This window comes from Oncorhynchus gorbuscha, linkage group LG03 (assembly GCF_021184085.1).
Source record: "Oncorhynchus gorbuscha isolate QuinsamMale2020 ecotype Even-year linkage group LG03, OgorEven_v1.0, whole genome shotgun sequence".
Taxonomy (NCBI): Eukaryota; Metazoa; Chordata; class Actinopteri; order Salmoniformes; family Salmonidae; genus Oncorhynchus; species Oncorhynchus gorbuscha.
This window is the reverse complement of record NC_060175.1, coordinates 17,777,959-17,801,512: the sequence shown is the minus strand read 5'-3', so window position 1 is coordinate 17,801,512 and position 23,554 is coordinate 17,777,959. Positions and strand designations below refer to the sequence as shown.

Sequence of the window (23,554 nt, the reverse complement as noted above, 5' to 3'; positions counted from 1 at the left end):
CTCCTTGTTTTCACCTCTCTCTCTCCATGTTTTCCTCCCTAGCTTCTCTGTCTCTCCATCTCACCATGTTTTCACTCCCTAGCCTTTTCTCTCTCTCTCCATGCTTTCACTCCCTAGCCTTCTCTATCTCACCATGTTTTCACTCCCTAGCCTTTTCTCTCTCTCCATGTTTTCACTCCCTAGCCTTCTCTATCTCACCATGTTTTCACTCCCTAGCCTTCTCTGTCTCACCATGTTTTCACTCCCTAGCCTTCTCTCTCTCTCCTTGTTTTCACTCCCTAGCCTTCTCTATCTCACCATGTTTTCACTCCTTAGCCTTCTCTGTCTCTCCATGTTTTCACTCCCTAGCCTTCTCTGTCTCTCCATGTTTTCACTCCCTAGCCTTCTCTGTCTCTCCATGTTTTCACTCCATAGCCTTCTCTGTCTCTCCATGTTTTCACTCCCTAGCCTTCTCTGTCTCTCCATGTTTTCACTCCCTAGCCTTCTCTGTCTCTCCATGTTTTCACTCCCTAGCCTTCTCTCTCTCTCTCCATGTTTTCACTCCATAGCCTTCTCTCTCTCCATGTTTTCACTCCATAGCCTTCTCTGTCCGTGTTCCATTCCCTTTCCCCTTTTTCAGAAGAATCAATGGATACTAATCTGACGGGAATGTTGTTTTTCTCCTATGAGTTTCTAACTCCCTCCCTCCCTCCCTCCATATAGAGTCTGTGGACACTAAGCTGATGAACTTCAGTAACCTGCTGATGATGTACCAGGACCAGAGTGGCAGCCCGGACTCTAACGACGATGACGGCTCCAAGCTCTCCATGTTGCCCCACCTGGCCGACCTGGTCAGCTACAGCATCCAGAAGGTCATTGGTTTCGCTAAGATGATCCCCGGTTTCAGGTGAGTGTGTGTGGGTTAATGGGTGGTTTGTGTGGATGGATGGGGTGAGGAGGGTAAAGGGTGTATGTGTGTGTTTAGTTAGAGTATGTGATTTTTTAAATGTGTTGAACTGAATTTCCAGCACATTTAAATACCAAAAATGTGTGCATGCGTGTGTGTATGTTTGTGTGTTTTTGTGGGCCTGCATGTGTGTGTGTGTGTTTGTGCGGGCCTGCGTTTGTGTGTGTGTGTGTTTGTGCAGGCCTGCGTGTGTGTGTTTGTGCAGGCCTGCATGTGTGTGTTTATGCGGGCCTGCATGTGTGTGTGTTTGTGCGGGCCTGCATATGTGTGTGTGTGTGTGTGCCTGCATGTGTGTGTGTGTGTGTGTTTGTGCGTGCCTGCGTGTGTGTGTGATTGTGTGTGCCTGCATGTGTGTGTGTGTGTGTGTGTGTGTGTGTGTGTGTGTGTGTTGTGTGTGTGTGTGTGTGTGTGTGTGTGTGTGTGTTTGTGCAGGCCTGTGTGTGTGTTTGTATGTGCCTGCTGGTGTGTGTGTGTTTGTGAGTGTGAGTGTGCGTGTGTGTGTGCGTGTGTGTGTGTGTGTGTGTGTAGTGCATGTATGAATTTTCAGGATTTCCAATAATGGATTCATGAAGTCTATTTGTCACGAATATAAACAAGGCCTTATTTGTGGGTTTACTCATTTAACACTAGAAGTGCAGAGGCAGACATTTTGACTGCATTTGGAGGTTCAAATTGAAATATCTCAGCAATTGTTTGAGTCATGCCCCCTCCGTTCTTGACTTTTCCTGAATAAGTCTATTTAACAGAGGTATGCTGTTAGAAATTCGGTATCACAAATAGAATTTGTGTTACAGTTGAAGTTGGAAGTTTACATGCACTTAGTTTGGAGTCATTAAAACTCGTTTTTCAACCACTCCACCAATTTCTTGTTAACTAACTATAGTTTTGGCAAGTTGGTTAGGACATCTACTTTGAACATGACACAAGTAATTTTTCCAACAATTGTTTACAAACAGATTATTTCACTTATAATTCACTGTATCACAATTCCAGTGGGTCAGAAGTTAACATACACTAAGTTGACTGTGCCTTTAAACAGCTTGGAAAATTCCAGAAAATGATGTCATGGCTTTAGAAGCTTCTGATAGGCTAATTGACATCATTTGAGTCAATTGGAGGTGTACCTGTGGATGTATTTCAAGGCCTACCTTCAAACTCAGTGCCTCTTTGCTTGACATCATGGGGAAATCAAAGGAAATCAGCCAAATATTGTAGACCTCCAGAAGTCTGGTTCATCCTTGGGAGCAATTTCCAAACGCCTGAAGGCTCCACGTTCATCTGTACAAACAATAATACGCAAGTATAAACAACATGGGACCACGCAGCCATCATACCGCTCAGGAAGGAGACGTGTTCTGTCTCCTAGAGATGAACATATTTTGGCGTGAAAGGTGCAAATCAATCCCAGAACAACAGCAAAGGACCTTGTGAAGATGCTGGAGGAAACGGGTACAAAAGTATCTATATCCACAGTAAAATGAGTCCTATATTGACATAAACTGAAAGGCCGCTCAGCAAGGAAGAAGCCACTGCTCCAAAACCGCCATAAAAAAAGCCAGACTACGGTTTGCAACTGCACATGGTGACAAAGATCGTACTTTTTGGAGAAAAGTCCTCTGGTCTGATGAAACCAAAAAAGAACTGTTTGGCAATAATGACGATCATTATGTTTGAAGGAAGAAGGGGGAGACTTGCAAGCTGAAGAACACCATCCCAACCGTGAACCACGTGGATGGCAGCATCATGTTGTGGGGGTGCTTTGCTGTAGGAGCGACTGGTGTACTTCACAAAATAGATGGCATCATGAGGCAGGAAAATTATGTGGATATATTGAAGAAACTTCTCAAAGCATCAGTCAGGAAGTTAAATCTTTGTTGCAAATGGGTCTTGCAAATGGACACTGACCTAAAGCATACTTCCAAAGTTTGGGCCCAAATTGGTTTAAGGACGTCAAAGTCAAGGTATTGGAGCGGCCATCACAAAGCCCTGACCTCAATTCTATAGAAATTCTATGGTTAGATCTGAAAAAGCGTGTGCGAGCAAGGAGGCCTACAAACCTGACTCAGTTACACCAGCTCTGTCAGGAAGAATGGGCCAAAATTCACCCAATTTATTGTGGGAAGCTTGTGGAAGGCTACCCGAAACTTTTGACCCAAGTTAAAACATTTAAAGGCAATGCTACCAAATACTACTTTGTGTATGTATGTAAGTGTATGTAAACCTCTGACCCACTGGGAATGTAATGAAAGAAATACAAGCTGAAATAAGTCATTCTCTCTACTATTCTGACATTTCACATTCTTAAAATAAAGTGGTGATCCTAACTGACCTAAGATAGGACATTTTTAAGAGGATTAAATGTCAGGAATTGTGAAAATGTATTTGACTAAACTTCTGACTTCAACTGTATATGCAGATTTAGGAGGTTGTGTCATTTTTTTCTCAGTGCTCCAAAAAGTGACCTTTTCAAATAATCCTGCAGAGTCACATGCAGGTACGATGTTTTGATTTCTATATAGTTTCAGAAAGAGCAGATTCTGAGGTCTCCAAAACTATTTCCTTTACCAAATAACTTTCAAAGTACAGTTTTTCCAAGAATAACCTTTGCACACGGCAGAATAACACTAATGAAAATGTTATTGTGTTCTTTGAAATATATTTATGTTGCAGTCAAAATGGCTGTTCATTAATGGAGTACAGGGGGGTAGCGAGGCCCAGCAGTTTAAGTGTTAAGAGTCTGAGTGTTCCTTCACAGAAGGACAAGTGTGCCTACACATGCAATTATTTCTGTTATCTTTTGTTATCATCAGATTATATGTCATAAAGATTGATGTTTGACAGAGTAAAGTGGCAAAGTAAGGTCGAGGATACGGTCAGGCATTGCTAGTAATGTTCATGTAGGTCTTCTGACCGAAGAAGAGCATTGAGGCTTGTCAGTGCTGCACAATTATATAGCCATTATAGTAATTGCTTCTCTCAGAATAAATATACATAATGAATGTCTTACTACAACTGATTCTTCAGTTGTATTACTTCATTGTTTATGTTTTTGCTGTCTTTGTCGTGCTTCAAAATATGTTTAAAACTAGTCCTTGCATCCATAGCTCCGTTTATGCATTGAGAATGGTTATGTTTCTCCAGTACCAAGTGGCAGAGGCAGTCTGTCGCAATTAAAGCGTGTGCCTTTAACATCACACCGAATATGTGATTGGTTGACGAGGTCAAAAGTTATCATCGTATGTCATTATAGATTTAAGTTTACCCTGAAGTAATACAACAAAATGTTTCAATTCAAGGTAGTCAAAACAACTGTATTTTATCCCTTGAGGGGCTATAATATCTCTTCAGAAGGGAAGGCCACTGAAGGGAAGGCCACTGAAGGAAAGGCCACTGGAAGGCCACTGAAGGAAAGGCCACTGAATGAAAGGCCACTGAAGGAAAGGCCACTGAAGAGAAGGCCACTGAAGGGAAGGCCACTGAAGGAAAGGCCACTGAAGGGAAGGCCACTGAAGGAAAGGCAACTGAAGGAAAGGCCACTGAAGGAAAGGCCACTGAAGGGAAGGCCACTGAAGGAAAGGCCACTGAAGGAAAGGCCACTGAAGGAAAGGCCACTGAAGGAAAGGTCACTGAAGAGAAGGCCACTGAAGGGAAGGCCACTGGAAGGCCACTGAAGGAAAGGCCACTGAAGGGAAGGCCACTGAAGGAAAGGCCACTGAAGGAAAGGCCACTGAAGGAAAGGCCACTGAAGGGAAGGCCACTGAAGGAAAGGCCACTGAAGGGAAGGCCACTGAAGGAAAGGCCACTGAAGAGAAGGCCACTGAAGGAAAGGCCACTGAAGGAAAGGCCACTGAAGGAAAGGCCACTGAAGGGAAGGCCACTGAAGGAAAGGCCACTGAAGAGAAGGCCACTGAAGGGAAGGCCACTGAAGGGAAGGCCACTGAAGGGAAGGCCACTGAAGGAAAGGCCACTGAAGGGAAGGCCACTGAAGGAAAGGCCACTGAAGGAAAGGCCACTGAAGGGAAGGCCACTGGAAGGCCACTGAAGGAAAGGCCACTGAAGGGAAGGCCACTGGAAGGCCACTGAAGGAAAGGCCACTGAAGGAAAGGCCACTGAAGGAAAGGCCACTGAAGAGAAGGCCACTGAAGGGAAGGCCACTGAAGGGAAGGCCACTGAAGGAAAGGCCACTGGAAGGCCACTGAAGGAAAGGCCACTGAAGAGAAGGCCACTGAAGGAAAGGCCACTGGAAGGCCACTGAAGGAAAGGCCACTGAAGGGAAGGCCATTGAACACACCACATCAGCCGTAACCAGTATGACATATAAATCCTGCCGTGGGGATATGACAGAGTTTCTTGGAAACTCGTAACTTTTGCCATGCTGGATATGTCATAGGTTTCTTGGGAAACTTCTTTGATTGCTTTCTTTTGCCCCACGACATAAGGGCTCTGTTGTTGTACAGTGTTTACTCTTGTGGAGTTTGTCGACGGGGGCCATCACTCAGTGTCACAGAGGCCAGGGATAGGGCACGTCCAGACTAGCTATGGCTTGTCTTTCCAGACCATCACCATTCCCTTCTCTCCTCTCTCTTGGGATGATGATGATGGATGCTACCGGATTAACTCTGGAGTGTTTACACATGTATGATCTGATATCTAAGCTTTGAAACCACCCAACGTGTGTGTGTGGTGTGCTTGTGTGTGTGCATAATATTGTATGAGTGTGAGGGTGTACAGTCGTGGCCAAAAGTTTTGAGAATGACACAAATATACATTTTCACAAAGTCTGCTGCTTCAGTGTTTTTAGATATTTTTGTCAGATGTTTCTATGGAATACTGAAGTATAATTACAAGCATTTCATAAGTGTCATAATCAATGCTTGGAGTTTGTCAGAATTTGTGTTTTTGTTTGTCTACCCACCTCTTGAGGATTGACCACAAGTTTGGGGAGTTTCCTGACCATGGACCCAAAATATCGATGTTTTGTTCCCAGATGTTTTGTTCCCAGTTCCACTTAGTTATCACTTTTGCTTTATGGCAAGGTGCTCCATCATGCTGGAAAAGGCATTGTTCATCACCAAACTGTTCCTGGATGGTTGGGAGGAGTTGCTCTCTGAGGATGTGTTGGTACCATTCTTTATTCATGGCTGTGTTCTTAGGCAAAATTGTGAGTGAGCCCAATCCCTTGGCTGAGAAGCAACCCCACACATGAATGGTCTCAGGATGCTTTACTGTTGGCATGACACAGGACTGATGGTAGCACTCACCTTGTCTTCTCCGGACAAGCTTTTTTCCAGATGCCCCAAACAATCGGAAAGGGGATTCATCAGAGAAAATGACTTTACCCCAGTCCTCAGCAGTCCAATCCCTGTACCTTTTGCAGAATATCAGGCTGTCCCTGATGTTTTTCCTGGAGAGAAGTGGCGTCTCTGCTGCCCTTCTTGACACCAGGCCATCCTCCAAAAGTCTTCGCCTCACACTGCGTGCAGATGCACTCACACCTGCCTACTGCCATTCCTGAGCAAGCTCTGTACTGATGGTGCCCCTATCCCGCAGCTGAATCAACTTCAGGAGACGTTGTGAAGCCTTCACAACAATTGAACCGCTCTCCTTGAAGTTCTTGATGATCCGATAAAGGGTTGATTTAGGTGCAATCTTACTGGTAGCAGTATCCTTGCTTGTGAAGCTCTTTTTGTGCAAAGCAATGATGACGGCACGTGTTTTAGGTAACCTTGCAGGTAACCATGATTGACAGAGGAAGAACAATGATTCCAAGCACCACCCTTCTTTTGAAGCTACGAGTCTGTTATTAGAACTCAATCAGCATGACAGTGATCTCCAGCCTCGTCTTCGTTAACACTCACGTCTGTCTTAACGAGAGAATCACTGACTTGATGTCAGCTGGTCCTTTTGTGGCAGGGCTGAAATGCAGTGGAAATGTTTTTTGGGGATTCAGTTCATTTTCATGGCAAAGAGGGACTTTGCAATTCATTGCAATTCATCTGATCACTCTTCATAACATTCTGGAATATATGCAAATTGCCATCATACAAACTGAGGCAGCAGACTTTGTGAAAATTAATATTTGTGTCATTCTCAAAACTTTTGGCCACGACTGTACATGCGTGAGATATAGTGCCTTACAAAGCCCAGACAACTATTTATCTCGATTGCACAACACAAGCGCTCAAACCAATCGACATGCAAACCAATCGACATCCAGTTTATAAGGTACAACCATCTAGTAGCAGGTCGGACCCCCCTTTGCCTTCAGAACAACCTGAATTCTTCGAGGCATGGATTCTACAAGGTGTAGCATTCAAACATTGCTCATTTGGGATCAAGGGACCTAACTTGTGCCAGGAACACACTTCCCACAACATTACACCACCACCAGCTTGTACTGTTGACACCAGGCAGGATAGCGTCATGGACTCATGCTGCTTGCCCCAAATCCTGACTCTGCCATCAGCATGACGCAACAGGTGCCGGGATTCGTCGGACTAGGCAATGTGTTTCCCCTCCTCAATGTGCCCACTGGAGCCGCTTCTTCTTGTTTTTAGCTGATAGGAATTGAACCGGGTGTGGTCGTCTGCTGCAATAGCCCATCCCTGACAATGACGACGAGTTGTGTGTTCCGAGATGCAATTCTGCACACCAATTTTGTACTGCTCCTGTATTTTGTGGCCCACCTGTTAGCTTGCACGATTCTTGCCATTCTCCTTCGACCGCTTTCATCAACTAACTGTTTTCGCCCCTATGACTGCCGCTGACTGGATGTTTTTTGTTTGTCGCACCATTATCGGTAAATCCTAGACACCGTTGTGCGTGAAAATCCCAGCAGGCTCGACAATTCTAAGATACTGGAACAGGGGCGCTTGGCACCTACGATCATACCACACTCAAAGTTGCTTAGGTCACTAGTTTTGCCCATTCTAACGTTCAATCAAACAGTAACTGAACAGTCTCCTAAATTAAAAAATCTACAACCCCATCCATTAAACCTTTGTCTGATCATAACCGGACCGTAAGCCCACTGTTTATGGCCACTGTCAAACGGGATTTCTTTCTTTTCATAGGGGCCATCTTTCTGGGCCACGTTCATTATCTCAATTCACTGGTCACGATGGCAACACCCACCCGTAGCACGCGCTCCAGCAGGTGTATCTCACTGATCATTCCTAAAGCCAACACCTCATTTGGCCGCCTTTCGTTCCAGTTCTCTGCTGCCTGTGACTGGAACGAATTGCAAAAATCGTTGAAGTTGGAGACTTTTATCTCCCTCACCAACTTCAAACATCTGCTATCTGAGCAGCTAACCGATCGCTGCAGCTGTACATAGTCTATCGGTAAATAGCCCTCCCATTTTTACCTACCTCTTCCCCATACTGTTTTTATTTATTTACTTTTCTGCTCTTTTGCACACCAATATCTCTACCTGTACATGACCATCTGATCATTTATCACTCCAGTGTTAATCTGCAAAAATGTAATTATTCACCTACCTCCTCATGCCTTTTGAACACAATGTATATAGACTCTCTTTTTTTCTAATGTGTTATTTACTTGTTAATTGTTTACTCCATGTGTAACTCTGTTGTCTGTTCACACTGCTATGCTTTATCTTAGCCAGGTCACAGTTGCAAATGAGAACTTGTTCTCAACTAGCCTACCTGGTTAAATAAAGGTGAAATAAAAACAAATTAAAAAAATGTAGTACCAAAAAGAAGAAATGGACTGAAACAGGGAGGGGGACTACCTGAACTTGTCCAATGAGAAACATTTGTTTAGCTTTGTTTGCTTCATGGGTACACTAATGAATACACCCCTGGTTGTAATCCTTCCAGGGAGCTGACGGCTGAGGACCAGATTGCCCTGCTCAAGTCAAGCGCCATCGAGGTGATCATGCTGCGCTCAAACCAGTCCTTCAACCTGGAGGATATGTCCTGGAGCTGTGGTGTGTCCGACTTCAAGTACTGCATCACCGACGTCACTAAAGGTAAGACTGAGGCTAACACACACACCCTTTCCAACCATCCATGTTTCTGAAGGTGAGTGGAAAAGGATAACACAAACAGGTGCATACACACAACACACACAGATACACCTTTTCCAACTAGGAGTACGTACTCTAAAACGCTAACACACTTGAGCAGCAGAGCCAGTTGGACCCATCCACAGACCCCAGAGGCTTTCATTTGCTTTTCAAACAAGCCCAGGGTATTTTTACAGATCAACCAAAGAATATCACTCCTGACCTAGACTCTCTCACAAAGCATCTAGTGCAGCGTTCCCCAATCTCAGTCCTGGGGACCCCAATGTGACCCCAATGTGTGTGAGTTTTTTTTTTTAACACTTCACAGCTGATTCAAATGATCAAAGCTTGATGATTAGTTGATTATGTGAAATCAATATTAATTATTATTATTTTATTATCTTTTGGTATTTGTTTCGTTAGTCCATTGTTGATATATTCCTAAAATATTTTGTATGTCAGCAATGAAGTTTTCATGATATATAACTTTCAGAATAAAGAAATACAGCCACTGTGTTTTGCATCATATGATGCAAAAACACTCCAATCTCTTTCATAAGTTCTCTAAACAATAACAGCTAAATTACAAACATTTCAGAAAATGTATATATAGGGTTTTGGAAAAAAACTCTTCAAATAGAGATAATCAATAGTTACCAATTAAACAATTGATAACACATAAGCATACCTTTTGGTTGTGAAGTTAGCAGCCTCCTTTCCAGTTTCTGGATCATAACAAATGTAAAAAGTTGTTTATGATACAGAGATTACAAACAGGAGGCCTGTTTCTTTATCTATCAATTAACACCTAACTAAAGTGAACTATAAGTTTCCATCCATAACGCTCTATCATGTATGATTTACTGTTAGTACATTTCTCATCTCATGAAACCACACAAACGCTTAGTTGGGGAAACCATATATCAACAGTGATTACTGACCCAATCTCTTAACCACTAGCCCACCTGCCATTATCTAGGAGTGCTGATTTAGGATCAGTTTAAATCATAATGAATGAGAGAGCTGATCCTGGATCCTACTCTAAGATGACAATCACTGTTAGCTTAAAATAATCACTGTTATCTGATAACATTCACTGTTAGCTTAAAATAATCACTGTTAGCTGATAACAATCACTGTTATCTTAAAATAATCACTGTTAGCTGATAACAATCACTGTTAGCTTAGAATAATCACTGTTAGCTGATAACAATCACTGTTAGCTGATAACAATCACTGTTATCTTAAAATAATCACTGTTAGCTGATAACATTCACTGTTAGCTTAAAATAATCACTGTTAGCTGATAACAATCACTGTTAGCTTAAAATAATCACTGTTAGCTGATAACAATCACTGTTAGCTTAGAATAATCACTGTTAGCTGATAACAATCACTGTTAGCTGATAACAATCACTGTTATCTTAAAATAATCACTGTTAGCTGATAACAATCACTGTTAGCTTAGAATAATCACTGTTAGCTGATAACAATCACTGTTAGCTTAAAATAATCACTGTTATCTGATAACATTCACTGTTAGCTGATAACATTCACTGTTAGCTGATAACAATCACTGTTAGCTGATAACAATCACTGTTAGCTTAAAATAATCACTGTTAGCTGATAACAATCACTGTTAGCTGATAACAATCAAGGTTAGCTTAAAATAATCACTGTTAGCTGATAACAATCACTGTTAGCTTAGAATAATCACTGTTAGCTGATAACAATCACCGTTAACTGATAACAATCACTGTTATCTTAAAATAATCACTGTTAGCTGATAACAATCACTGTTAGCTGATAACAATCACTGTTAGCTGATAACAATCACTGTTATCTTAAAATAATCACTGTTATCTTAAAATAATCACTGTTAGCTGATAACATTCACTGTTAGCTTAAAATAATCACTGTTAGCTGATAACAATCACTGTTAGCTTAAAATAATCACTGTTAGCTGATAACAATCACTGTTAAAATAATCACTGTTAGCTGATAACAATCACTGTTAGCTGATAACAATCACTGTTATCTTAAAATAATCACTGTTAGCTGATAACAATCACTGTTAGCTGATAACAATCACTGTTAGCTTAGAATAATCACTGTTAGCTGATAACAATCACTGTTAGCTTAAAATAATCACTGTTAGCTGATAACAATCACTGTTAGCTGATAACAATCACTGTTAGCTTAAAATAATCACTGTTAGCTGATAACATTCACTGTTAGCTGATAACAATCACTGTTAGCTGATAACAATCACTGTTAGCTTAAAATAATCACTGTTAGCTGATAACAATCACTGTTAGCTGATAACAATCGAGGTTAGCTTAAAATAATCACTGTTAGCTGATAACAATCACTGTTAGCTTAGAATAATCACTGTTAGCTGATAACAATCACCGTTAACTGATAACAATCACTGTTATCTTAAAATAATCACTGTTAGCTGATAACAATCACTGTTAGCTGATAACAATCACTGTTAGCTGATAACAATCACTGTTATCTTAAAATAATCACTGTTATCTTAAAATAATCACTGTTAGCTGATAACATTCACTGTTAGCTTAAAATAATCACTGTTAGCTGATAACAATCACTGTTAGCTTAAAATAATCACTGTTAGCTGATAACAATCACTGTTATAATCACTGTTAGCTGATAACAATCACTGTTAGCTGATAACAATCACTGTTATCTTAAAATAATCACTGTTAGCTGATAACAATCACTGTTAGCTGATAACAATCACTGTTAGCTTAGAATAATCACTGTTAGCTGATAACAATCACTGTTAGCTGATAACAATCACTGTTATCTTAAAATAATCACTGTTAGCTGATAACAATCACTGTTAGCTTAGAATAATCACTGTTAGCTGATAACAATCACTGTTAGCTGATATGTAAGGGTTTTCTTCTGGTGAAAGAGAGGCTGACCAAAATCACTGTGGTTATTCATGTTTTTAATAAGGACGAATCACTGAACAGACTATATAAAACAATGAAAACTAAACAGTCCTATCTGGTGCAAACACAGAATCACCCATCAAATATGTTCCCAATCAGAGACAGTGACTAACACTTGCACTGATTGAGAACCATATCAGGCCAAACATAGAAATAGACAAACCAGACACACAACATAGAATGCCTACCCAGCTCAGGTCACTGTTAGCTAAAACAAGGAAAACAATCACTGGACAGACGTGACAGAACCCCCCCCCCCCGAGGTGCGGATAACAATCTGTCCGCGGTGGCTCTGGCGCTGGACGTGGACCCCACTCTTAAATCTTAGTAATCCCTTGACTGTTAGCTGAAATAACAATGGACTGAGGTAGCTCAGGACTTATAAAGCTCGGGATCACTGTTAAGCTGGGAGTGAGAGGAAGCTCAAGTGAGAGGAAGCTCAGGAGTGAGAGGAAGCTCAGGAGTGAGAGGAAGCTCAGGCAGGTTGATGGATCTACCAGATCCTGGCTGGCTGGTGGTTCCGGCAGATCCTGGCTGACTGGCAGATCCTGGCTGACTGGCAGATCCTGGCTGACTGGCAGATCGTGGCTGACTAGCGGATCTGGCAGATCCTGGCTGACTGGCACTTCTGGCGGATCCTGGCTGACTGGTGGATCCTGGCAGGCTGGCGGATCCTGGCTGAATGGCGGATCTACCAGATCCTGGCTGGCTGGTGGTTCCGGCAGATCCTGGCTGACTGGCAGATCCTGGCTGACTGGCAGATCCTGGCTGACTAATCTGGCAGATCCTGGCTGACTGGCACTTCTGGCGGATCCTGGCTGACTGGTGGATCCTGGCAGGCTGGCGGATCCTGGCTGAATGGCGGATCTAACTGATCCTGGCTGACTGGCAGATTCTGTCTGACTGGCAGATCCTGGCTGACTGGCGGATCCTGGCTGACTGGCAGTTCTGGCAGATCCTGGCTGACTGGTAGTTCTGGCAGATCCTGGCAGACTGGCGGATCCTGGCAGACTGGCGGATCCTGGCAGACTGGCGGATCCGGGCTGACTGGCGGATCCTGGCACACTGGCGGATCCTGGCACACTGGCGGATCCTGGCTGAATGGCGGATCTAACTGATCCTGGCAGACTGGCGGATCCTGGCTGACTGGCAGATCCTGGCCGACTGGCCGATCCTGGCGGACTGGCAGATCATGGCCGACTGGCAGTTCTGGCAGATCCTGGCCGACTGGCAGTTCTGGCAGATCCTGGCCGACTGGCAGTTCTGGCAGATCCTGGCTGACTGGCACTTCTGGCGGATCCTGGCTAACTGGTGGATCCTGGCAGACTGGCGGATCCTGGCTGACTGGCGGATCCTGGCAGACTGGCAGTTCTGGCGGATCCTGGCTGACTGGTAGTTCTGGCAGATCCTGGCAGACTGGCGGATCCTGGCACACTGGCGGATCCTGGCTGAATGGCGGATCTAACTGATCCTGGCGGATCCTGCCTGACTGGCAGATCCTGGCCGACTGGCAGATCCTGGCCGACTGGCAGTTCTGGCAGATCCTGGCCGACTGGCAGTTCTGGCAGATCCTGGCCGACTGGCAGTTCTGGCAGATCCTGGCCGACTGGCAGTTCTGGCAGATCCTGGCAGACTGGCAGTTCTGGCAGATCCTGGCAGACTGGCACTTCTGGCGGATCCTGGCTGACTGGTGGATCCTGGCAGACTGGCGGATCCTGGCTGACTGGCGGATCCTGGCTGACTGGCGGATCCTGGCACACTGGTGGATCCTGGCTGAATGGCGGATCTAACTGATCCTGGCAGACTGGCGGATCCTGACTGACTGGCAGATCCTGGCCGACTGGCAGATCCTGGCGGACTGGCGGATCCTGGCTGACTGGCGGATCCTGGCACACTGGCGGATCCTGGCTGAATGGCGGATCTAACTGATCCTGGCAGACTGGCTGATCATGGCTTACTGGCAGATCCTGGCCGACTGGCAGATCCTGGTCGACTGGCAGTTCTGGCAGAACCTGGCAGACTGGCAGATCCTGGCTGACTGGCACTTCTGGCGGATCCTGGCTGACTGGTGGATCCTGGCTGACTGGCGGATCCTGGCTGACTGGCAGATCCTGGCCGACTGGCAGATCCTGGCCGACTGGCAGATCCTGGCCGACTAGCAGTTTTGGCGGATCCTGGCCGACTAGCGGATCCTGGCCGACTGGCAGATCCTGGCCGACTGGCAGATCCTGGCCGACTGGCAGATCCTGGCCGACTGGCAGATCCTGGCTGACTGGCAGATCCTGGCTGACTGGCAGATCCTGGCTGACTGGCAGTTCTGGCGGATCCTGGCTGACTGGCGGATCCTGGCAGACTGGCAGTTCTGGCGGATCCTGGCTGACTGGTAGTTCTGGCAGATCCTGGCAGACTGGCGGATCCTGGCAGACTGGTGGATACTGGCTGACTGGCGGATCCTGGCTGACTGGCGGATCCTGGCACATGACGGATCCTGGCTGAATGGCGGATATAACTGATCCGGACAGACTGGCGGATCCTGGCTGACTGGCAGATCCTGGCCGACGGGCAGATCCTGGCGGACTGGCAGATCCTGGCGGACTGGCAGTTCTGGCAGATCCTGGCAGACTGGCGGATCCTGGCCGACTAGCGGATCCTGGCCGACTGGCAGATCCTGGCTGACTGGCAGGTCCTGGCTGACTGGCAGATCCTGGCTGACTGGCAGTTCTGGCGGATCCTGGCTGACTGGCGGATCCTGGCAGACTGGCAGTTCTGGCGGATCCTGGCTGACTGGTAGTTCTGGCAGATCCTGGCAGACTGGCGGATCCTGGCAGACTGGTGGATCCTGGCAGACTGGTGGATCCTGGCAGACTGGCGGATCCTGGCTGACTGGCGGATCCTGGCACATGGCGGATCCTGGCTGAATGGCGGATCTAACTGATCCTGGCAGACTGGCGGATCCTGGCTGACTGGCAGATCCTGGCCGACTGGCAGATCCTGGCGGACTGGCAGATCCTGGCACATGGCGGATCCTGGCTGAATGGCGGATCTAACTGATCCTGGCAGACTGGCGGATCCTGGCTGACTGGCAGATCCTGGCCGACTGGCAGATCCTGGCGGACTGGCAGATCCTGGCAGTTCTGGCGGATCCTGGCAGACTGGCGGATCCTGGCTGACTGGCAGATCCTGGCAGATCCTGGCTGACTGGCACTTCTGGCGGCTCCTGGCTGACTGGTGGATCCTGGCAGACTGGCGGATCCTGGCTGAATGGCGGATCTAACTGATCCTGGCTGACTGCAGATCTGGCTGACTGGCGGATCCTGGCTGACTGGCAGATCCTGGCCGACTGGCGGATCCTGGCCGACTGGCGGATCCTGGCTGAATGGACTGGATATAATCCTGGCCGACTGGCGGATCCTGGCCGACTGGCAGATCCTGGCTGACTGGCAGATCCTGGCCGACTGGCAGTTCTGGCGGATCCTGGCTGACTGGTAGTTCTGACAGATCCTGGCCGACTGGCAGTTCTGACGGATCCTGGCTGACTGGCGGATCCTGGCAGACTGGCGGATCCTGGCAGACTGGCGGATCCTGACAGACTGGCGGATCCTGGCTGACTGGCGGCGCTGGGCTTACTGGCGGCACTGGCGGCGTTGGGCAGACTGGTAGCTCAGACGGCGCTGGGAAGACGGGTAGCTCAGACGGCGCTGGGCAGACTGGAGAAAAAGGCTCTGGCAGCGCTGGACTGAGGAGCACTGGTGCCTCTGGAATGAGGGGCTCTGGCGCCTCTGGCAGGTCCTGGCTGACTGGCAGATCCTGGCTGACTGGCAGTTCTGGCGGATCCTGGCTGACTGGCGGATCCTGGCAGACTGGCAGTTCTGGCGGATCCTGGCTGACTGGTAGTTCTGGCAGATCCTGGCAGACTGGCGGATCCTGGCAGACTGGTGGATCCTGGCAGACTGGTGGATCCTGGCAGACTGGCGGATCCTGGCTGACTGGCGGATCCTGGCACATGGCGGATCCTGGCTGAATGGCGGATCTAACTGATCCTGGCAGACTGGCGGATCCTGGCTGACTGGCAGATCCTGGCCGACTGGCAGATCCTGGCGGACTGGCAGATCCTGGCACATGGCGGATCCTGGCTGAATGGCGGATCTAACTGATCCTGGCAGACTGGCGGATCCTGGCTGACTGGCAGATCCTGGCCGACTGGCAGATCCTGGCGGACTGGCAGATCCTGGCAGTTCTGGCGGATCCTGGCAGACTGGCGGATCCTGGCTGACTGGCAGATCCTGGCAGATCCTGGCTGACTGGCACTTCTGGCGGCTCCTGGCTGACTGGTGGATCCTGGCAGACTGGCGGATCCTGGCTGAATGGCGGATCTAACTGATCCTGGCTGACTAGCAGATCCTGGCCGACTGGCGGATCCTGGCTGACTGGCAGATCCTGGCCGACTGACTGGCGGATCCTGGCCGACTGGCGGATCCTGGCCGACTGGCGGATCCTGGCCGACTGGCAGATCCTGGCTGACTGGCAGATCCTGGCCGACTGGCAGTTCTGGCGGATCCTGGCTGACTGGCTGACAGATCCTGGCCGACTGGCAGTTCTGGCGGATCCTGGCTGACTGGCGGATCCTGGCAGACTGGCGGATCCTGGCAGACTGGCGGATCCTGACAGACTGGCGGATCCTGGCTGACTGGCGGCGCTGGGCTTACTGGCGGCACTGGCGGCGTTGGGCAGACTGGTAGCTCAGACGGCGCTGGGAAGACGGGTAGCTCAGACGGCGCTGGGCAGACTGGAGAAAAAGGCTCTGGCAGCGCTGGACTGAGGAGCACTGGTGCCTCTGGAATGAGGGGCTCTGGCGCCTCTGGCATGAGGGGCGGTAGCTCTGACAGCACCGGACAGGCGGGAGACTCTGGCTGCGCTGGAGAGGAGGAAGGCTCCGGCAGGCGGGACGCACTGTAGGCCTGATGCGTGGTGGTGGCACTAGTATGCCGTGCATACTATGCCAAACCAACAGCTTTCTTTCTACTCTGTCCAATACATCCTCCACACTCTCAGACTCAGCACTCTGCTTCGCCGACAGCTCCAATTCCATCCATGGCTCCTTACGGTAAACAGGGGGAGTTGGCTCAGGTCTGACTCCTGACTCTGCCACACTCTCCCTGTGCCACCCCCCAATACATTTTTGGGGGTGCCTCTCGGTCTTCCAGCCGCTCTGCCGTGCTAGCTCCTCATAATGCCGCCTCTCTGCTTTCGCTGCCTCCAGCTCGGCTTTGGGGCGGCAATATTCCCCTGGCTCTGCCCAGGGTCCCTTTCCGTCAAGGATCTCCTCCCAAGTCCATTTATTCAAATAGTGCAGCCTCTCCCACTGCTGCTGCTGCCTCTGTTGCTTCTCCTGCTGCTGCCTTTGCTGCTGCTGTTGCTCCTGCTGCACCTGTCACTTCTCCTGCTGCTGCTGTTGCTGCTGCCTCTGTTTACCACGCCGCTTGGTCCTTGGTTGGTGGGTGATTCTGTAAGGGTTTTCTTCTGGTGAAAGAGAGGCGGACCAAAAGCAGCGTGGTGGTTATTCATGTTTTTAATAAAGACAACTATACATGAACAGACTATATAAAACAAGAAAAGTGAAAACCTAAACAGTCCTATCTGGTGCAAACACAGAGACAGGAACAATCACCCACAAAACCCAACACAAAACAGGCTACCTAAATATGGTTCCCAATCAGAGACAATGACTAACACCTGCCTCTGATTGAGAACCATATCAGGCCAAACATAGACAAACCAGACACACAACATAGAATGCCCACCCAGCTCACGTCCTGACCAACACTAAAACAAGGAAAACACATACGAACGATGGAAAGAACGTGACATGATAACAATTACCGTTAGCTTAAAATAATCACTGTCACCTTAAAATAATCACTGTTAGCTGATAACAATCACTGTTAGCTTAAAATAATCCCTGTTCGCTGATAACAATCACTGTCAACTTAAAATAATCCCTGTTCGCTGATAACAATCACTGTTATCTTAAAATAATCACTGTTAGCTGATAACAATCACTGTTAGCTGATAACAATCACCGTTAGCTTAAAATAATCACTGTTAGCTGATAATAATCACTGTTAGCTTAAAATAATCACTGTTATCTGATAACAATCACTGTTAGCTTAAAATAATCACTGTTAGCTGATAACAATCACTGTTAGCTGATAACAATCACTGTTAGCTTAAAATAATCACTGTTAAGCTGATAACAATCACTGTTAGCTGATAACAATCACTGTTAGCTTAAAATAATCACTGTTAAGCTGATAACAATCACTGTTAGCTGATAACAATCACTGTCAACTTAAAATAATCACTGTTAGCTGATAACAATCACTGTTAGCTTAAAATAATCACTGTTCGCTGATAACGATCACTGTTAGCTTAAAATAATCACTGTTAGCTGATAACAATCACTGTTAGCTTAAAATAATCACTGTTAAGCTGATAACAATCACTGTTAGCTGATAACAATCACTGTCAACTTAAAATAATCACTGTTAGCTGATAACAATCACTGTTAGCTTAAAATAATCACTGTTCGCTGATAACGATCACTGTTAGCTGATAACAATCACTGTTAGCTTAAAATAATCACTGTTAGCTGATAACAATCACTGTTAGCTTAAAATAATCACTGTTCACTGATAACAATCACTGTTATCTTAAAATAATCACTGTTAGCTGATAACAATCACTGTTAGCTGATAACAATCACCGTTAGCTTAAAATAATCACTGTTAGCTGATAACAATCACTGTTAGCTTAAAATAATCACTGTTAGCTGATAAATCACTGTTAGCTTAAAATAATCACTGTTAGCTGATAACAATCACTGTTAGCTTAAAATAATCACTGTTCACTGATAACAATCACTGTTAGCTTAAAATAATCACTGTTCACTGATAACAATCACTGTTATCTTAAAATAATCACTGTTAGCTGATAACAATCACTGTTAGCTGATAACAATCACTGTTATCTTAAAATAATCACTGTTAGCTGATAACAATCACTGTTATCTTAAAATAATCACTGTTAGCTTAAAATAATCACTGTTAAGCTGATAACAATCACTGTTAGCTGATAACAATCACTGTCAACTTAAAATAATCACTGTTAGCTGATAACAATCACTGTTATCTTAAAATAATCACTGTTAGCTGATAACAATCACTGTCAACTTAAAATAATCCCTGTTCGCTGATAACAATCACTGTCAACTTAAAATAATCACTGTTAGCTGATAACAATCACTGTTAGCTGATAACAATCACCGTTAGCTTAAAATAATCACTGTTAGCTGATAACAATCACTGTTAGCTTAAAATAATCACTGTTATCTGATAACAATCACTGTTAGCTTAAAATAATCACTGTTAGCTGATAACAATCACTGTTAGCTGATAACAATCACTGTTAGCTTAAAATAATCACTGTTAAGCTGATAACAATCACTGTTAGCTGATAACAATCACTGTTAGCTTAAAATAATCACTGTTAAGCTGATAACAATCACTGTTAGCTGATAACAATCACTGTTAGCTTAAAATAATCACTGTTAGCTGATAACAATCACTGTTAGCTTAAAATAATCACTGTTCACTGATAACAATCACTGTTATCTTAAAATAATCACTGTTAGCTGATAACAATCACTGTTAGCTGATAACAATCACCGTTAGCTTAAAATAATCACTGTTAGCTGATAACAATCGCTGTTAGCTTAAAATAATCGCTGTTAGCTGATAACAATCACTGTTAGCTTAAAATAATCACTGTTAGCTGATAACAATCACTGTTAGCTGATAACAATCACTGTTAGCTGATAACAATCACTGTTCGTATACATAGACATATGATATATCACACACATGATATACAGTGCCTTCAGAAAGTATTCAGATCCCTTGACTTTTTTCACATGTTGTTACGTTACAGCCTTATTCTAAAATGGATGAAATAGTTTTTTCCCTCATCAATCTACACACAATACCCCATAATGACAAAGCAAAAACAGGTTTTTAGAATTTTTGTTCAAATTTATGAACCCCCCCGCAATATCACATTTACCATAAGTATTCAGACCCTTTACTCAGTACTTTCTTGAAGCATCTTTGGCAGCGATTACAGACTAGTCTTCTTGGGTATGACGCTACAAGTTTGGACACCTGTATTTGGGGAGTTTCTCCCATTCTTCTTTGCAGATCCTCAAACTCTGTCAGGTTGAATGGGGAGTGTTGATGCACAGCTATTTTGAGGTCTCTCCAGAGATGTTCGATCGTGTTCAAGTCCGGGGTCTGGCTGGCCCACTCAAGAACATTCAGAGGCTTTTCCCGAAGCCACTCCTCCTTTGTCTTGGCTGTGTGCTTAGGTTCGTTGTCCTGTTGGAAGGTGAACCTTCGCCCCAGTCTGAGGTCCTGAGCACTCTGGAGCAGGATCTATCTGTACTTTGCTCCATTAATCTTTGCCTCAATCCTGACTAGTCTCCCAGTCCCTGCCACTGAAAAACATCCCCACAGCATGATGCTGCCACCACCATGTTTCACAGTAGGGATGGTGCCAAGTTTCCTCCAGATGTGACGCTTGGCTTTCAGGCCAGAGAATCTTGTATCTCATGGTCTGAGGTGCCTTTTGGCAAATTCCAAGTGGGCTGTCTTGAGCCTTTTACTGAGGAGTGGCTTCCGTCTGACCACTCTACCATAAAAGCCTGATTGGTGGAGTGCTGCAGAGATTGTTTTTCATCTGGAAGGTTCTCCCATCTCCACAGAGGAACTCTAGAGCTCTGTTAGAGTGACCATCGGGTTCTTGTTCACCTCCCTGACCAAGGCCCTTCTCCCCTGATTGCTCAGTTTGGCCGGGCGGCCAGCTCTAGGAAGAGTCTTGGTGGTTCCAAACTTCTTCCATTTAAGAATGTGGGAGCCAACTGTGTTCTTGGGGAACTTCAATGCTGCAGAAATGTTTTTCTGTCTCGGAGCTCTACTGACAATTCCTTGGACCTCATGGCTTGGTTTGTACTCTGACATGCACTGTCAACTGTGGGACCTTATAAAGAAAGGTGTGCACCTTTCCAAATCATGTCCAATCAATTGAATTTACCAAAGATGGACTCCAATCAAGTTGTAGAAACATTTCAAGGATGATCAATGGAAACAAGGATGCACCAAGGATGCACCAGCTCAATTTTGAGTCTCATGGCAAAGGGTCTGAATACTTATGTAAATAAGGTATATCTATAAACGTTTTTCCCGCTTTGCCATCATGGGGTGTTGTGTATAAAAGCTGAGTATTTTTATTTATTTAATCAATTTTAGAATAAGGCTGTAACGTAACAAAATGTGGAAAAAGTCAAGGGGTCTGAATTCTTTCTGGAGGCACTGTACAGTACATAGTATAATATGAATACATGTCTTATCTCGTGAAACCACACATCCTTAGGTTTAGGCAAGTATATAAAGATATATTGTGATTGCTATCTGATCAACGTGTATTTGTGTGTGTGTATGTATGGGTTGCCTCCTGCAGCGGGCCACACTCTGGAGCTGCTGGAGCCACTGGTTAAATTCCAGGTGGGCCTTAAGAAACTCAACCTCCACGAGGAGGAACATGTGCTACTCATGGCCATCTGCCTCCTCTCCCCAGGTACACACTGTGTGTGTGTGTGTGAGTGTTCTTGTGTGTCTGTGCTGAAGTCAACACACTCCAGTCTCAGTGGCTGCTTGCGCATGTGTGTGTGAGTGTGTATCTTGTCCATTTATTTTCGTCAGTGGGGTTGATGATAACTTGTGCGTATACATGCATGGTGTGCCTGTGTTTGTACATGACATGGTATGAATCGATTTTGAACATTTGTGTGTATGTAGATTTCCTATTTACCGTTGGCTAAAATCTACATTCAAGTATGGCATGCCTGTTTCTGTACGTGACCTAATATTAGCCAAATTGATGTATTTTGTCATGGAACCACACATATGCTTAGTTTTAGGTATAAGGATAACACACACTTTTTCTCATGGCTATGGGCTTTAAAGTCTTACCAGCCATGTTTACTCCCTTCCTTCAAATGTAAACACTGTCTTGTCAAGTCTTACCAGCCATGTCTACTCCCTTCCTTCAAATGTAAACACTGTCTTGTCATGTCTTAGCAGCCATGTCTACTCCCTTCCTTCAAATGTAAACACTGTCTTGTCAAGTCTTACCAGCCATGTCTACTCCCTTCCTTCAAATGTAAACACTGTCTTGTCAAGTCTTAGCAGCCATGTCTACTCCCTTCCTTCAAATGTAAACACTGTCTTGTCACGTCTTAGCAGCCATGTCTACTCCCTTCCTTCAAATGTAAACACTGTCTTGTCAAGTCTTAGCAGCCATGTCTACTCCCTTCCTTCAAATGTAAACACTGTTTTGTCAAGTCTTAGCAGCCATGTCTACTCCCTTCCTTCAAATGTAAACACTGTCTTGTCAAGTCTTACCAGCCATGTCTACTCCCTTCCTTCAAATGTAAACACTGTCTTGTCAAGTCTTAGCAGCCATGTCTACTCCCTTCCTTCAAATGTAAACACTGTCTTGTCAAGTCTTAGCAGCCATGTCTACTCCCTTCCTTCAAATGTAAACACTGTCTTGTCAAGTCTTAGCAGCCATGTCTACTCCCTTCCTTCAAATGTAAACACTGTCTTGTCAAGTCTTAGCAGCCATGTCTACTCCCTTCCTTCAAATGTAGACACTGTCTTGTCAAGTCTTACCAGCCATGTCTACTCCCTTCCTTCAAATGTAAACACTGTATTGTCAAGTCTTAGCAGCCATGTCTACTCCCTTCCTTCAAATTTAAACACTGTCTTGTCAAGTCTTAGCAGCCATGTCTACTCCCTTCCTTCAAATGTAAACACTGTCTTGTATGGTGCTGGAGATGATGAATATGACGTTCAAAAGGGATGAAGTGTCCCTTTGAAGTCTTACCGCCTATGTTCTTCCTCCATTCACATAATAGACACTGTGGTGCTGGAGATGAGACATAAAGTTTTAACATCTGTGTCTCCCTCCCTGCAGACCGTCCTGGCGTGCAGGACCATGGGCGCATCGAGGCACTTCAGGACCGTCTGTCAGAGACGCTGCAGGCCTACATCCGGCTGCACCACCCGGGCGGCCGCCTGGTGTACGCTAGGATGATCCAGAAGCTGGCGGACCTGCGCAGCCTGAACGAGGAGCACTCCAAACAGTACCGCTCGCTGTCCTTCCAGCCAGAGCACAGCATGCAGCTCACCCCGCTGGTGCTGGAGGTGTTCGGCAGCGAGGTCTCTTAAATTAACACATTTTGGTGATCTTTGACCTTTCATGGAGGTGGAGAGGTGGACGAAAGGTCATAGGAGGGGTGGGAGGAGGGTATGAGGTGGGAGCTATAAGAACGTGGTTAGACGTGTTATGGATGGTGTGAGTGTTAGTTTGTGAGAAGAGATTGAGGGAGGGAGATGTTGTGGGGGTTGGGGGTTGGGGGGGGGGGGGTAGGTGGGATGTTTGGTGCAAGGGGGATATGGAAGTGTGTGTGTTAGGAATTCCCCT

At 45.8% G+C, this 23,554-nt stretch overlaps 1 protein-coding gene across 5 annotated transcripts in view; it reads left to right on the top strand.

Moving 5' to 3' along the window:
• LOC124027074 (vitamin D3 receptor B-like) overlaps window positions 1-23,554 on the top strand; it is a 108,251-nt gene that overhangs the window by 74,679 nt on the left and 10,018 nt on the right. For 4 of the 5 annotated variants that reach the window (XM_046339631.1, XM_046339626.1, XM_046339640.1 and 1 more), the window contains 4 exons: window positions 703-886; window positions 8,788-8,939; window positions 21,527-21,643; window positions 23,045-23,289. In XM_046339631.1, the coding sequence (XP_046195587.1) occupies window positions 703-886; window positions 8,788-8,939; window positions 21,527-21,643; window positions 23,045-23,289 (698 nt within the window). Of the gene's footprint in view, window positions 1-702; window positions 887-8,787; window positions 8,940-21,526; window positions 21,644-23,044; window positions 23,299-23,554 lie in introns of those variants that run through there. The other variant, XM_046339634.1, reaches the window with a different exon arrangement.